This window comes from Schistocerca piceifrons, chromosome X, assembly GCF_021461385.2.
Source record: "Schistocerca piceifrons isolate TAMUIC-IGC-003096 chromosome X, iqSchPice1.1, whole genome shotgun sequence".
Taxonomy (NCBI): Eukaryota; Metazoa; Arthropoda; class Insecta; order Orthoptera; family Acrididae; genus Schistocerca; species Schistocerca piceifrons.
The window spans coordinates 311,301,453-311,319,596 of NC_060149.1; the positions used below are offsets into that span (position 1 = coordinate 311,301,453).

General features: G+C 40.5%; 1 protein-coding gene across 1 annotated transcript in view; it reads right to left on the reverse strand.

The window, feature by feature from the left end:
* The window catches only part of LOC124721402 (alpha-aminoadipic semialdehyde synthase, mitochondrial), a 285,169-nt gene that overhangs the window by 208,814 nt on the left and 58,211 nt on the right, over positions 1–18,144 (reverse strand). The window contains exon 3 of the mRNA XM_047246342.1: positions 7,121–7,276. Coding sequence (XP_047102298.1) covers positions 7,121–7,276 — 156 coding nt within the window. The remainder of the gene's footprint in view (positions 1–7,120; positions 7,277–18,144) is intronic.

Genomic DNA, 18,144 nt, shown 5'->3' on the forward strand with positions numbered 1-18,144 from the left:
ATTGTTTAGTGCACAGTGTAAGGGCTGTATCCTTCGTACACTAGCCCAAACATGGGGAGTCGAGTATTATTTTCCTGAATGACAACTCACAAGGAGACAGCACGAGCGTGGGGTCGGGGATTTGTCCGAAATTTTTTGTGGTGAAAGAGGACCCCTAACACCCCACGTGGTTAAAATATTAGGACGCACTACCCGGAAAATCCCAGGAAAAATCGATCCAAAGTTTCTTAGGTGCCTTATCAGTATAAAATGTTAGTCGATTGTCGAGCCATCGTCTGGCCTAGATGTTTAGCCGGCACGGTAGCTCAGCGTGTTCGGTCAGAGAGCGGGTTGGCCTCTGTAATAAAAAAAACCTGAGTGAAACGATCAACAAACGAACTTGACTGGATGTCATGTGACGTCCGCAACGAACAAACACAACGATCAACAAGGAACAAAATTGAGAAAAAAAAAGATGTTTAGGGCTCGGACTCTTACCCCAGAGGTCTCGGGTTCTATTCCGCCTCTGGCACTCTTTTTTCTTCTGTTTAATTTTCATTTGTTATTCCACCAATGATTCAGAAAGTTTCCCAAACCTACATTATCTTTAACAAATTAGTTACATTATTGAATAAAAATTATTTTCTTTTTGTCCAACAACACAATTCATGGCGGTGGGTTTTCCATTTTTCATTGTAAAGTATATAAGGAGAATCATTGGGTTTTTAATCAGAATAACAAATTCGATTGGGAGACATTCAGTTTTTATACATATAATAATTATAAACAAGATCTGCAGTGGTAATTATCATAAAACCAAGCAAAGCAATAATTTGTGCGACATCTTGCGCAACATATAAAAGTGGATTTTTTACAGTCACAGGGCGTTTGCAATAAGTCTGCTCAAAAATATGCCCCATTAACATCTACGAAAATGTTTTGAGTTTCTGATAATTTTGAGGCAAACCAGGCATATTGAATCATATTATGCTTATCCATTACGGATATTTTAGAACCGTGACTGTATATTAATGTAAATAAATTATACACAACTGCAACCAGTCACTTTTTCATTAATAATGCTTTATTACATTAACCGGTTTTCGAACCCTTTCAGGTTCATCTTCAGATGATTTCGGCAGAATCCGGGAAGTTACATCATTACTGGTAGTAGCATAATGCTGGGTGCTGGTTCTATGGCAGAGAGATGGGTCACTTCAATGTATCGCCATGACTATACCTTATCTTTCGATATCGATGTAAATTTAGTTTTTACTTACTGCGACAGTATAGGCGGCTTTTTTCGTATCTATCTGCCTCCATTTTGATGTCCAGAACACTTTCACACGAACTATATTAGTTCACACTTTAACAGTGACACTTTACCAGCATCCAGCATGCGCTTTGCAACTGTTGCTTATAACAAAGATCTTGACAGAGAGATATGGCATAAGCCTACTTTGTACAGAGATGTAATTTGTTGTTCTTTACATGTGTTAAAATCGATATAAGGGCAAGTTTTTCCATTAGAATGTTGATAACATGAGAGCACTAGAGAAAATAATAATAAACTACTACAAGAATAAATTTCAGGTGATCTGTTATGTTATTTCTATTTGTATGTTACAGGCATTTTTTTTTTATTTTTTTTTTTATTTACATGACTCCCTAGGAAACAATAATACAGAGTTATTGGTTCTGCAGTGAGGTGCGGTTGTCTGTATTACTAGGACCTGTATATTTAAATTAATAACAAATCTTCAGATGAAATGTTGGCTTATTTCTGTTGTTACGTTAACGTGATCTGGAGTATTATCAAGGGCAGATTTTGTTTATTTTAACTAAAGGTATATGTATAAGAGTTAAAGTGTTTGTAATGGATTAAAGCTGTTTGAATGACTGCACATTTAATATTTTAAAAATCATGAACAAAAGATTCTTTAACTGTTGACTTATTTTTATTCTAACATTAGGGTGATCTGGGATATTGGTAAAGGCAGCTTATGTTTGTTCCAGCTAGAATTAATATGTATAAAGTACTGATTTATGTTAGCAATGTAGGGCTTTAACATTTAGAGATATGGTACATGTCTTATTGTGTGGTAGTATATTACATTGACACCATTGTGGTTAGGATGTAAGGTGAAGGGGGTGAGTCATTGGGAGGGGGGGTTTGGGGAGCCAGTGTAGGATTTATTGGGTGGTTACTTGTTTTGAACTAGTAGATCTTCAAAGTTCTGAAGGAAGAATTTGTTTCTTAGTTCAGTTTGATCATTGAGTAGGTTGTCAGGTGCTGTATTTGTGTAGACAAATATTTCAATTTCTTCAAGAAGGTCAAGTATTGTGCCTTTGTTGGCAAAGTGTAGTATTCGGAGATTCTGTTCTATGTTGTTTGCAGAATGATTGTGTTGGGCAAGATGTGAGGCAAAGCTGGACTTGTTCAGGTTGTTAAGACGGAGTGCATCCATGTGTTCTTTAAATCTTGTTGTGAAGCTTCTACCAGTTTGTCCAATGTAGAAGCTTGGACATGAGTTGCAAGTGAGCTTGTATACACCTGACTTTTGATATTTTTGTATAGTGGTTTTGGTGCTGTGTATGATTTTACATCGATATCGAAAGATAAGGTATAGTCATGGCGATATATTGAAGTGACCCATCTCTCTGCCATAGAACCAGCACCCAGCATTATGCTACTACCAGTAATGATGTAACTTCCCGGATTCTGCCGAAATCATCTGAAGATGAACCTGAAAGGGTTCGAAAACCGGTTAATGTAATAAAGCATTATTAATGAAAAAGTGACTGGTTGCAGTTGTGTATAATTTATTTACATTAATATACAGTCACGGTTCTAAAATATCCGTAATGGATAAGCATAATCTGTTGATACCACGCCAGGTAATTAGAACAATGCGCGAATTTCGGCAATGTAAACTTAAACTAACGAAAACAATCCTTGCAATAAGATTTAACAAAAAATGTCTCTCAGAAAACGTGACTCCAAATTATATCAGAATAAAAATAACGAGTCAAAGTATGTCAGCCAAGATAGCAAAAGCACGATGTGAAATTATTTGGTTAAAAACTGAAATCAGGTCTCTTTACAAAAAGAAAGATCTGCTCAATTCAAGGCTGTATAGTATGCACTTAGAACTTAGCCATAAACTTGTTGCTCATGTCTTCATGGTCTTCCTAGATTATGTCAATATATATGTAAACAAAGAACGTATTATCATCTCACATAGACATGAGAAAAAGATAAATACTCTAATTTCAAAGAATGCAGTGAGTTCCCCCAGTATCTCTTCTGAAATGGAACATAAGTTTTTTGATAAAGTGATAAATACTACAGAAATATGCTTCAGTAGTAATGAATTAAAGCTGTTAAACAAAGGCCTTAAGCACAACATTGCCCCCTCACTAAATAAAAGCAACATTAAAGACCTCATAGTTAACACAAAAATTGCATGTACAGCAGCTAAACTAAAACACAATGAACAAAATGCTGTAGCTCATAAGGCAAACAACATCATTATGAGAAACATTCACCAGAACAAAATGTACAATAAGTTGAATACTGAACATAAGATATTATGTGACATAAATAAGAAACTTTCAGTTGAAAATGCCCTCATTGTCAGAGCAGACAAAGGTAACACAGCTGTTGTCATGTATGAATCAGACTATATTAGCAAAACTTGTGAATTCTTCAGAAAGAATAATATAAAGGAAATAGCACATGACCCTACTCCCAAATTCCATGATAAAATTAAAAAGTTACTTAAAAACTGCAAATTCTTGTTGACACCATTAGAAGCAAAGCACTGTATAGTGATGAACCCTTCAGCACCAAAACTGAGATCACAGCCTAAGATCCACAAACCAGAATGTCCGATACGTCCCATTGTGAACTCTATCAATAGCCCAAGCTATAAAATCACCAAAAAACTTAATGATATTATCCGCAAGGCATATGTATTTGAAAATAACTACTCCATTAAAAACAGTTATGAGCTCATCAATAGTATAAAAGATATCCTCATTCCAGTCACAGCTAAATTTGCATCTCTTGACATAGTAAACCTATATACAAACATACCCGTCAAGGAAACAATTAGTTTAATAAGAAATAACTTACTGAAACATGGGACAATGGGGAGAGCAGAAATCTATGAACTCATAGAGATCCTAGAACTCATACTGTCACACAACTACTTCCTGTTCAACAACAAGTTTTACATTCAGGAAGATGGACTGGCAATGGGTAGTAGTCTTGCAGGCCTGCTAGCAGACATATACATCAATAACCTTGAAAATAACTTTTTCAGGTCCCAAACACAACTAAAAGATAAGCTGCTTTATTACAAACGCTATGTTGATGACACACTCATTCTGTTCAATGGAGCAACAGAAGAAATAGATAATCTAGCCAAAGAACTTAATAAAATACACAATAAAATCCAATTCACAGTAGAACATGAAACACCAGAAGGTATTAACTATCTTGATCTAACAATCTCAAATAAAAATCAGAAGCATAAATTTCAAATTTTCAGAAAGCCAACAACCACCAATGTTACCATACACAAATCCTCTTGCCATCCAGACCAACATAAAAAAGCATTCTTCAGAACAATGGGTAATCGCATGCTGAAAACCCCAATGGACACAAATGAAAGACAAAAAGAAACAGAAATTATTAAATCAATTGCCTCCACCAATGGGTACAACCCTGCAATAATAGATAAACTGATCCATACAGCAAAACTAAATCAACCAACTGCTGAACAACCACCCACAAACAAGAAAACCACATTTGTTAGCCTGCCTTTCCTAGGGAAGATTTCTCACCAAATTGCCAACCTCTTCAAGACATACAACATAAAAATAAGTTTCTTCACCAACAACAAAGTACAAAATAAAATCATACACAGCACCAAAACCACTATACAAAAATATCAAAAGTCAGGTGTATACAAGCTCACTTGCAACTCATGTCCAAGCTTCTACATTGGACAAACTGGTAGAAGCTTCACAACAAGATTTAAAGAACACATGGATGCACTCCGTCTTAACAACCTGAACAAGTCCAGCTTTGCCTCACATCTTGCCCAACACAATCATTCTGCAAACAACATAGAACAGAATCTCCGAATACTACACTTTGCCAACAAAGGCACAATACTTGACCTTCTTGAAGAAATTGAAATATTTGTCTACACAAATACAGCACCTGACAACCTACTCAATGATCAAACTGAACTAAGAAACAAATTCTTCCTTCAGAACTTTGAAGATCTACTAGTTCAAAACAAGTAACCACCCAATAAATCCTACACCGGCTCCCCAAACCCCCCCTCCCAATGACTCACCCCCTTCACCTTACATCCTAACCACAATGGTGTCAATGTAATATACTACCACACAATAAGACATGTACCATATCTCTAAATGTTAAAGCCCTACATTGCTAACATAAATCAGTACTTTATACATATTAATTCTAGCTGGAACAAACATAAGCTGCCTTTACCAATATCCCAGATCACCCTAATGTTAGAATAAAAATAAGTCAACAGTTAAAGAATCTTTTGTTCATGATTTTTAAAATATTAAATGTGCAGTCATTCAAACAGCTTTAATCCATTACAAACACTTTAACTCTTATACATATACCTTTAGTTAAAATAAACAAAATCTGCCCTTGATAATACTCCAGATCACGTTAACGTAACAACAGAAATAAGCCAACATTTCATCTGAAGATTTGTTATTAATTTAAATATACAGGTCCTAGTAATACAGACAACCGCACCTCACTGCAGAACCAATAACTCTGTATTATTGTTTCCTAGGGAGTCATGTAAATAAAAAAAAAAATAAAAAAAAAATGCCTGTAACATACAAATAGAAATAACATAACAGATCACCTGAAATTTATTCTTGTAGTAGTTTATTATTATTTTCTCTAGTGCTCTCATGTTATCAACATTCTAATGGAAAAACTTGCCCTTATATCGATTTTAACACATGTAAAGAACAACAAATTACATCTCTGTACAAAGTAGGCTTATGCCATATCTCTCTGTCAAGATCTTTGTTATAAGCAACAGTTGTAAAGCGCATGCTGGATGCTGGTAAAGTGTCACTGTTAAAGTGTGAACTAATATAGTTCGTGTGAAAGTGTTCTGGACATCAAAATGGAGGCAGATAGATACGAAAAAAGCCGCCTATACTGTCGCAGTAAGTAAAAACTAAATTTACATCGATATCGAAAGATAAGGTATAGTCATGGCGATACATTGAAGTGACCCATCTCTCTGCCATAGAACCAGCACCCAGCATTATGCTACTACCAGTAATGATGTAACTTCCCGGATTCTGCCGAAATCATCTGAAGATGAACCTGAAAGGGTTCGAAAACCGGTTAATGTAATAAAGCATTATTAATGAAAAAGTGACTGGTTGCAGTTGTGTATAATTTATTTACATTTATATTGAATCATATCTCGGAATATTGGTGACGATAACTGATGGTGAATTATAGAATGAATTTTTATACAGTCATCCCGGGAATCAATTTCACCATTCTCCTGTAACAATGCGCTGCAATTTTGCAAGCAACAGAAGAAAAAAAAGTGCCAGAGGAGGAATCGCACCCGAGACCTCTGGCGTAAGGGTCCGACCGCTAACCATGTAGGCCAGCCGGCGGCTCGGCAATGGACTAACATTTTATACTCACAAGGCAACTAAGAAACTTTGGATCGATTTTTCTCGGGATTTTCCTAGTAGTGCGTCCTAATATTTTAACCACGTGAGGTGTTAGGGGTCCTCTTTCACCACACAAAATTTCGGACAAATCCCGGACCCCACGGTCGTGCCGTCTCCTTGTCAGTCGTGAACTGGACGCCACTCTAATTACGGTGGGTAAGCCACCACTGTTGCTGAATATCGCAATGCATTTGTGTCAAGCCTGGTTTATACCGGTGCGAACACGTGTGAACCAGGATCAGTGTACGATCGTTCTCTCTAAAGCAAACGGTGGGAGAGCACGAGTGAACAGCGTAATGGCTTTGGGTATAGGCTAGAAATGAAAAGACATAGAAAATATGGATAAATTGTCCAATGAGAAACATGATACCTGCATAGGGTAGGCGCGCCGATTTGACGGCTGCACGATAACTTTGACGCCGGCGCGAACTAGACGTCGCACGTTGGTTGGCGCCAGCGGAGCGCGTCGTTCCCATACTGACTGGTCCTCCCGCCGGATTGCTATCACCTTGCCGCGGACCGTCTTCTGTAACAACGTGCATACTACTGTAAGCGACACATCAAACACTACATAGCAAGGTTGACAATGGCGGTTAACAACAGAACACACACACACACACACACACACACACACACACACAAATGAAATGACCGTATGGCATTGACGGCCGGGAGTCCCCACCTGCTGAAGTTCGGAACTGCAAGACTTTTCAGTTGGCGCCGCATTGGGTGTCTTGTGTGTCGATGATGATGAGATGATGATGAGGACAACATAACACCCAGTCCCCGAGCGGAAAAAATCCCTAACCCGCCAGAAAAACGATCCCGGGCCCCCTGCATGACGGTCAGATGGATTGAGTGCTCAGCTAAGTACACACGCATACTGTACATTAAAACATTTATGTATAATGATAAATTGTCTTGTGAATCGGTATGTGAATACTCTACACGTCCAGGTAAGAACATCTTGTTTTATAACTCAACATAGTCATCAAGTACTCTATGTCATTTGCCACAACGCTACAACACCTAACCGAAATCCTCTGCAAGTAATTCCAGGCTCCTGCCTTTCAAGACGCAGTCCCGGCGCCTGAGGCAAAGGCAAATCGCAACAGCTCGTTCGTATGTGGTATTGCATACCCTACGCGCTGCAGGCGCAGTGGTGCGTTGCACAAATAAATATAAATACGAGGGGCGTTTGAAAAGTCCGTGAAAAGTCCGAGAGATGGCACCACTGGCGCGTATCCAGGTCATGTTTAGTTAGTAGCATCTTTGGAAAGAGCGCACACCAAGTTTCAGCCATATTGGTGTATTTCTTTGTGTTTGACATTCGTGTGAATCAAGGAAGTCGAGTGATTGTCAAAAAATGGACGAAAAAGAATTTCGTGTGGTGGTTAAACACGTGAAAAGCAAAACGCCTCAGGAGACTAAAGAGAAGCTTGATAAACATTATGGTGACTCTGCACCTTCGATTATTCTTACCTCTCAGACAAGGTCAAGGAGAAGGCATGAACCTTATTTCGGAAGTTGGACATGATACGTGACAGTACACCACAACTCACCACAGTAGGTACGGTAGAACCCTTACGCAACCACAAATATAAAGTACCGAAGGCGATAGTATTTGAGCCTCTGTAAATGATATCCCTACGTAATTCTCCATAATTTAAGGACATATAGTCCTTTAGCACTTCCACACACATGTTTTCCAACACACACCAAAAGCAGCGAGTTAAAGGACCCTTCTGTGTGCCCAAACTAAAGCTGAAAGAAGAATAAATAAATAAAGAGAAAATTTTTACCCCTTCCATTCCCTACAGAAGTAAAAATCAACGAAGTTGATCAGACTTCACCACCACCACCAAAAAAAAAAAAAAAAAAAAAACAAAAAAAAAACCTTCGATTAGAGCAGTTTATAAGCGGTTTCAAAATTTTCGGAGTGGCCATATGGGCACAAGTGATGCTGAACGTTCTGGACGCCCTGTGGAGGTTACGACTCCAGAAACCATTGATAAAATCCATTATATGCTGATGGATGACAGAAGAGTTAAGGTGCATGACATTGCTAGTGTTGTGGGCATCTCGAACGAACGGGCACATAATATTTAGCATAAATATTTAGACATGGGAAAGCTATCCGCAAAATGGGTTCCGCGATTGCTCACGCTTGACCAAAAACACAATCGTGTGAAGTGTTGCAAGGATGGTTTGCAGCTGTTCAGGAAGAATCCGCAGGACTTTAAGCGTCGTTTCGTCCCTGTGGATGAAACATGGGCACATTACTATACTCCTGAGGCCAAACAACAATCTAAACAATAGGTTACCAAGGGAGAATCTGCACCAAAAAAGGCGAAGACCATTCCTTCGGTCGGAAAGGTTATGGCGACTGTCTTTTGGGATTCACAAGGGATAATCCTCATCGACTATCTGTAAAAGGGTAAAACTATTACAGGTGCATATTATTCATCGTTATTGGACAGTTTGAAAACCGAGCTGCAAGAAAAACGCCGGCGATTGGTCCGCAAAAAAGTCCTTTTCCAACACGACAATGCACCAGCACACACCTCAGCAGTTGTGGTCGCAAAATTAATGGAAACAGGATTCCAACTCGTTTCACATATCCCCTATTCTCAAGAATTGGCTCCCTCAGACTACTATTTGTTCCCCAGTTTATAGAAATGGCTGGCGGGACAAAGATTTTATTCAAACGAGGAGGTGATTGCAGCAAGTAATAGCTATTTTGCAGACTTGGACAATTCCTATTATTCAGAATGGATCAACAAACTAGAACAGCGTTGGACGAAGTGTGTAAGTCTAAAAGGAGACTGTCGAAAAATAGAAAAGGATTGCCCCAAACACATAAGTAGTTTTCATTTTTGCACAGACTTTCCAAACACCTCCTGTACACTGCCTGAAAAATAAATGTGAAAAGCACCTAGAAGATATGCCCGAGCGGGAAGGCCCGGTGGATTAGTGTCGAGGTCCGGTGTGCCGGCCACCCTATGGATGGTTTTTAAGGCGGTTTTCCATCTATCTCGGCGAATGCGAGCTGGTTCCCCTTATTCCGCTTCAGTTATACTATGTCGGCGATTGCTGAACAAACACCATCTCCACGTACGCGTACACCATAATTACTCAACCACGCCAACATTTGTGGTTACACTCGTCTGGTATGAAACGTTCCCGATGGGGGGAGGGGGTCTGGGGGCCGAACCGCACAATAACCTTGGGTTCGGTGCGGGGGGGGGGGGGGGGGGGCGGTGGGGTGTGTGGACTTCTGTGGCCTGTTGTGGGGTTGTGAACCACTGAGGGCTACGGCGGCACAAAACTTCTCGATCGTTTATGTCCCCGGTTTAAATACTCAATACAATACGCCTAGGAGACATGGTCAGATTACACACTCACACACATGCACACATACACATACACACACACACACACACACACACACACACACACACCATTGGCGGTTATCTAAATGATTGAAATTCCATTTCGCTGTGACAGGCAGAACGGCACCGAAGTATATTAGTTTTGTTCATATCAACTGTTGTTGCCAGGCGTAGTAGGATAGACAAATGGTGTGATAAGCGACAGATGTTGAGCGATCACTGTGAAGAAAACGGAGAAGTTGCTTACTCGTATGAGACAGCGTTATCAGCAGCTGATAGTTTGAAAGGGACCTCATTGTGGGTCTCAATTTGACCAGATGATCGAATTATGCGATATCCAGATCTGTGGTGCATTCGGATGTGACAGTTGCCCGATGTTGGACTGTATAGGAACATGAGAGCAGGCATACTCATCGTCAAGGTTCCGACCGACAATGTCTGATCACCGCAAGGGAAGGTCGCCGTATTGAGCGCAAAGCACATCTTAACGTCCTCACACCTGAGTCTGCCATCCAAGAACAAGTACTGGACTCCCTGAAACATTCTGTATCATCCTGTACCATTGATCGGAGACTAACACCAACTGGCCTCCGAAACTACCGTCCCACGCGTAGACTACTGTTAACACCGCTACACAAACGATTTGTTAGGTTGCTGCAGTAATTTGGAAGGATGGACTGCTGATGAGTGGCGTTGCATTGTGTTTAGCGGCGAGTAGCGGCTCTGCACTACCCCAGGTAACCACTGTCGGCGAGAATGGCAGTGACCTGGGTTGAGGCACCTTTCTTCCTATGTTTTGTAGACACAGAGCGGATCGGGTATCACTCGAGGTCACTGCTGATACTGACTGAATGAATTCTGTCGAGACAACGATACGTCTCTGACATCCTACATCCTACGTTCTCATACGACGGTATCGGCTGCCATTTTCCGACAGGAAAACGCTGGTCCACACATGGCAAGTGTCTCTATGAACTATGTGTGTCATGTTGAGGCTTTCCCATGACCAGCAAGAACCCTAGACCTGTCCCCCAATAGAACATGGGTGGGGCCAGCTCTGACGCCAAATCCGACCCAGTGCCATTGTCTAGGATATCTAGGGCCTGTTACAACAGCTGTAGGCCAGCTTGCCTCAGGAGAGGATAAATGGTTTTATCAATCCTTTCCCAATCGAATCAGTGAGTCCGACCAGGCCGGAGGGAGTGCAACGCCATACTAACAAGTGGGTTCATATTGCCACGTCCTTTCTAAATTCGGCTCGACATTGTAATCACTGAAATAACATCACATATTACCTCAACCAGCGAAGTTTCATTTTGTTTCTTCCTCCCCTTTTACGTGCTTAATTTTTAATTTTATTTTTATTTTTTTTCAGGCAGTATAATTTTCGCCAAATAACAAATCTTCACGTGGCATGCAACTTTAATCTCACTATTATCTGATTTCAACAACAAAAAATTCCTGGCGAGAGATGTCTGTGTACCTGCTCCGCTTCTACTTTCGCTAGCTGTGTGGTACTGTAGACTGAGAGGCACCTTACCATCTTTTCCTGCCGCAGTAGTTATTCGCCTTCATGGTTGTTGGAGACACGTCTACTGTTCCATCCAGACAATGCTCGTCAGTCACAGGGTTTAATGTATTCAGTTTTTGATCAACAACTTTTACAGGATATATAAACTTATAGATTAAAAGACCACTGCATTGTACACAAGTGTAGGATCACATCTGACTGCGCTCTTCGTAATACGCATACTCTGGGTAAAGTGACCACGGATGTAGATATATAGATATAAGACAGTAATAACTATTGAAGAAGTAAATGAAATACAACATTATTTAAAATTGAACGTTGTAGAATTGTAATGTTTTCATTGATCGCATTAAGTACCAGGTGACCATCTTCAATAATAAATATAATATATGAAATGATGAGTGTGTATGAGTGTAGAATTTATCCAGCTGTGTCGTTTTGCTCGTTGAAAAGATTTGCCGTGTAAAGATATGAAAAGTGACAAAGTTTGTTAATAGTTTGAGATTTGTAACTAAGTGAGCAAGTTGGCGTAACTGGACTCATATGGGAGGATCCGGTCCAAACCCATGCTCTTTTATCCAGGTTTATGTTTTTCTGCTGCTTTGCAAAATCAATTCAGGCATTTGCTGAGTTGTCTGTTTCAATAGGCCACAGATGGAATACTTGTGAAAGCAGATTAACATAGCCCAAATGCGCCACAATATAAATATATGAGCATCGAGCAGCGTTGTAATCAAACTTCTGATGAGGTACTGTATCAGACCATCCAAGCGGAATATGCTACGACCACCACTTATGTTCCAGTTATCCACTAGTAACATCACGGAAATGTATGTTAGTAATTACACTGCCGCGATGCCACGTAATTAACGGAAACATCGAAGTTAAAAGCCAATACCTTATTTACTAATTGCAGCAAACGAGTTCGTTAAGTTAACGAAACCCTTGGATCTCATGTGGGAACAGTTTGAGCGGTACAAAAAACCATGCGAGTAAATGAAAAGGTAAGTTAGCGACCAAGAAATTTAGCAGTTTTGTGTAGTACAGCTAGTTATGAAATTAAGTTCTCAATGTCATTACAAAACCTTTTCGGAAGAGAAACATAGTCAGCTGTATATCTGCAGTGGCGTAAAAATAGTTTCATGATTACATATAGGGAAATTACCAGAATGATCTTATTATCGGCACAATCATTTTGAGAAGTTATTCGTTAATTTAGGCGCAAAGAAAGTTTGTTTCTAACTATCGCAAGTTTTTCACCGAAAAATGTGCAATACAAATTTCATTTTGATATAACGAGAAATAGCGTCGCTGTATATAGAATTTTCGATCCTTTAAAGAGAGTGATCCTTAACTGAAAAAAATTGTCAGGTATGAAACAAGAAACTATTATAATTTGAATTTGCTCTATTAGTGGTTTTTCATTACTGATTTACACATGAGTTAGTTAAGAAATTTGTTTAGTTACCATTTTAACATTTTCATTGCTTTTATATTAAAAAATTATAAACTTAACTTCTACTAACTCAAATACCAGAAAGAAAATAGTTCTTCTATATTGGAAAGAATGTTAGTTTTCGAAGTCCTACTTAGTATTAAGTTCAATTTTGACTCGGGGAAAATATATTCCAAAGTAGTTCAAATGGTTCAAATGGCTCTGAGCACTATGGGACTTAACATCTATGGTCATCAGTCCCCTAGAACTACTTAAACCTAACTAACCTAAGGACAGCACACAACACCCAGTCATCACGAGGCAGAGAAAATCCCTAACCCCGCCGGGTATTCCAAAGTAGTTTCAATTTCAAAACGAATAAAACAATATCAAGTAAAGAGCAGGCTCACTGCTAAGAAAGCTTTGAGTATGCACTAAAAATTGTATAACACTCACTTTTAAAGGAGATAAAAATGTTTTTTTTTCTGTTGAAGGCTCATTTTCCTTTGCTGCAAAAGTGAGCATACACTCTTTTTGTATATATTGTAACTTACGTAACAAGTGAAATATTATTGCTTCAATATTTTTGAGACAGTTTAATGTTTCTTTTCCACACAGTTTATTTATTTTGTTAGTAGTAAACCATAAGAAATCTTTTAACACGCCAGAATTACGATATAACCTCTCAGCTTGGACAGACGTCACGACTACACTAAAGTACTGTCTAGCCAAAATATAGTGTCAGGTACACAAGCTTGAGACTTTCACATATCTCTAAGGGGTGCACTCTATGACTGAAAGCTACAAATGTTGACAGAAGTAGAGGGGTAAATTCACTGAGTCACGGTTCACAGCACTGGGCAGACAGGCTCCCAATTCCTTGATTGTATTCAGTGCAAACGGCTCCTGATGTGACCATATATCTGAACGATCTCTTCTGGACGCTTTAAAATGTTGCCGCAAGTTTTATACTTCGCATCACACCTACCAGTTTCGTGAAGTGTCTCCGCACATCTCTTTTTCCAGTCCACGCCTCACTAGACTAGCTTAGAGTTGTACCTCATATTAAATAAAGAATCAACGAAAGATGAAATACGTCATTTCTTCAACCACTCCACACATACCGAGAGTACCACACTGAAGGAAAAAAATCGCAACACCAAAAAACAATTAATTTGGGGTACAGAAATTTCGGGAATACATTTGTCTAGGTAACATATTTAAGTGATCAACATTGCAAAATCATAGGTATATAAGCCATTGTAAAAGCGAAATGCTGGTACATTAACCATCTGTGTAACCGCCAGAATGTTGAAACCAACCATACAAACGTGCATGCATTGTGTTGTGTTGTACAGGTGGCGGATGTCAGTTTTTGGGATGAAGTTACGTGACTGCAGCATTTGGTCGGTCAGTACAGGGACGGTTAATGCAGTTTGTGGATGACACTGGAGTTGTCTGATCATGTCCCATACGCGCTCGACGGGAAATAGATCTGGTCATCGAGCAGGCCAAGACAACATTTCGACACTCTGTATAGCTGTTGGGTTACAACAGCGGTATGTGAGCGAGAGTAATACTATTGGAAAACACGCCCAGGAATGCTGTTCATGAATGGCAGCACAACAGGCCGAATCACCAGATTGACGCACAAATTTACAGTTAATGTGCGTGGGATAACCATGAGAGTGCTCCTGCTGTCAGACGAAATCGCGCCCCAGACCATAACTCCAGATGTAGATCCAGTGTACCTAGTACGCAGGCGGGTTGGTCGCAAACCCTAAAGTGGCCTCCTACTAACCAACATCACTGGCGCCGAGGCAGAAACTGTTTTCATCAGAAAATACAACAGACCTCCATTCTGCCCTCCATTGAGCTGTCGTTTGACACAACTAAAGTCGCAAATGGCAGTGGTTTGGTGTCAGATGGATGCACGCTACAGGGCGTCTGGCTCGAAGCACTCCTTGAAGTAACCGATTTGTTCGTTGTGTCACTATGGTGCCAACTGCTACTCAAATTGCTGCTGCAGATGCAGTATGATGGAGCCAGAGCCATACGCCGACAAAATTGTCTTCTCTCTCGGTAATGCCACGTCGCCCTCCGGAGCCCAGTCATCTTCTGACCGTACGTTCTCGTGACAAGCGCTGCCAGCAATCATACAAAGTGGCTAAATTTCTGTCGAGACTTTCCGCAGTACCACAGAAGGAACATGTAGCTTCTCGTAGCTCTATTACACAACCTCATTCAAACTCAGTGAGATGTTGATAATGGCGTCTTTGTCGCCGTAAAGGCTTCTTGACTAACATCAACTCACCATGTCCGATCTCAAAGGTTACTAATACTTTCGACCGTCATAGCATGTATTTAAAGGAAACGTGATTTGGATCCTCATCGTGGCGCTACTAGCGCCACTCTTATGCGACTGGCACGAATTTGAATAGACATCATCTTTCAGATGTAGAAGCACGGCTACCAACATCCGCTTATGTCGCACAACTCCTTCTTGGTGCTCGGATTTTTTCCATCAGTGTATATCAATATGAAAATTTGACATTTACACAAGCAGTCGATATTTCCAATATGTCGATATATCCAGAATGAGATTTTCACTCTGCAGCGGAGTGTGCGCTGATATGAAACTTCCTGGCAGATTAAAACTGTGTGCCCGACCGAGACTCGAACTCGGGACCTTTGCCTTTCGCGGGCAAGTGCTCTACCAACTGAGCTACCGAAGCACGACTCACCGCCGGTACTCACAGCTTTACTTCTGCCAGTATCTCGTCTCCTACCTTCCAAACTTTACAGAAGCTCTCCTGCGAACCTTGGAGAACTAGCACTCCTGAAAGAAAGGATATTGCGGAGACATGGCTTAGCCACAGCCTGGGGGATGTTTCCAGAATGAGATTTTCACTCTGCAGCGGAGTGTGCGCTAATATGAAACTTCCTGGCAGATTAAAACTGTGTGCCCGACCGAGACTCGAACTCGGGACCTTTGCCTTTCCGTCCCGTCCCGAGTTCGAGTCTCGGTCGGGCACACAGTTTTAATCTGCCATGAAGTTTCATGTCGATATATCATTGCCATATCTATATGTAGATAAATATTCAAATTTGTTGCCTCCCCACAAATATGTATCAGAAGATGAGCCCATATCTCCCATTTACAGAAAGATTTATACATGTCATCTCCTTCAGATACGTTAAAATGTAAATTCCATTTTAAGCTAAGTTTCGTCTACGGTAAGTATTTTATTCATTACAGTAGACTGCTATGAAGAAAGAGAAGAAGAGTTCGTATCCGATTTCATAATTACCGCCTCTAACGCACGCTTGTGCGATTTCGGTGAACCCGTAGGTGGCGGGTTAGAATCCCATTGCGAAGAGAAATCTTCATTCATAAAGTTTGGCCAGCAAGAGAGTGGAGAGGTGTTGGTGTATGGATCAGGATCACAAGCTCACGTGCTAATAGCCTTGCTTCAATCCAGTACCTTTCACAAGTCCCTATGGGGTATTGATTGCGAAGAGTCCGCCCCTTGAGAACGTTAAGTTTGGTAGCCTCTCTGACGTTATGCTAGAGAGGTATAGAGAATTTCAGCATTGACTTTGATCATTACTATTTCTTTTTTTCCATTCTTATTCGTGACTACAGCAACATGCCACTACTTCGTACGATAGAAGTATTCTTCATAATTATGAACAAGGCACAGGAACAATATGGGAACAGGGGAGAGTGCAGCTAATAGCCTGTCGTTTGTAAGCTCACCAGAGATGAAATAAAGATACAGGCCACACCAAACCGCCTCACCCAGGACCGTGCTTGGGACGCAGTGTCAGATTATTGAATTATTCCTAACGTTCATAAACAGCTACGAAGCTGATTAGAGGCTGACGTAAACAGCTAGTTACTCTCTTTAATCAGAAACGAACTCTGTCTCAAAGGAACTGGAACCAGTCGTTGATTTGCTGAAGAAATTGCCTCGTTATTCGCCTCATGTGTATTCCACAGGGAAACTAGATTACATCGATGCGAAGGGGTCCGAACTCAACCTCTCTGATTTGAATCAAGACATTTATGAAATTAAATGTAATAATACTATACCAACAGCCGTTATACTGACATTGTTTTATTAGACAAGCAATTTCGACGTTCCACTCACGTCACCTTCAGGCTTGTTGCATGACTGACACCATGTACCACTCGTGCATCTATAAGACAAAGATATCTACAGAACCAGATACGAGTATTGGCGCCTTTTCTTACACATACACGAGTGGTACTTGGTGTCATCCACGCGACAGGGCTGAAGATGACATGATTGTAACGTCGAATATCACTATAACGGCTGTTGGTGTAGCAGTATTACATTTCACCGACCAGCCGCTGTCCAACGCTCATGAACACAGCATGGAGTTACATTTCTTATCTAATGCATCACCTTCATCGGGGCTTTGTTTGTCCACTACAAAACACACTTTACTTGTAGTGATTTTGTGTACGTTGGAAGCGATTGCTTTTTTTTCGTTTGATATATTAACCAGTGAAGTATTACACTGCCGTGCAAGACTTAAATACAAGATAGATAAAGCAACATAACATATTAACTACTTGGCGGAAATCTAAAGTGCGACATCTCTCAGTTGTGCTCAGAAAGTTGAGCGTAAAATGGGGAGAGGTCAGCGTGACTACAGCGCCAAGTGGGCCTGGCCCTACGACCCAAGGCAGTTGAAGGGGCGGGAAAACACAGTGTGTCAATCAGCGTTACGGTGCACGGCGATGGAGTTTTTCATTATATGGCCCGAACACAATATTTGGATGACTTCGCATGAGGAAGAGTCATCGGCCAAATGGAAGAAGGACGAAGTGTGTTGACTGTAGCCTAGGAATTTGGTATTGCACACAGCGTTGTTTCATTTGCATGGGGAGCATTCCGAACCACAGGCACTCTTGCCCAGAGGAGAGGAGGTAGTCAACTACGGTCAAATGCAACAGCAGATGACCGCTACATTGTCCTACAGGCCTGAAGGTACCGACTTCAAAC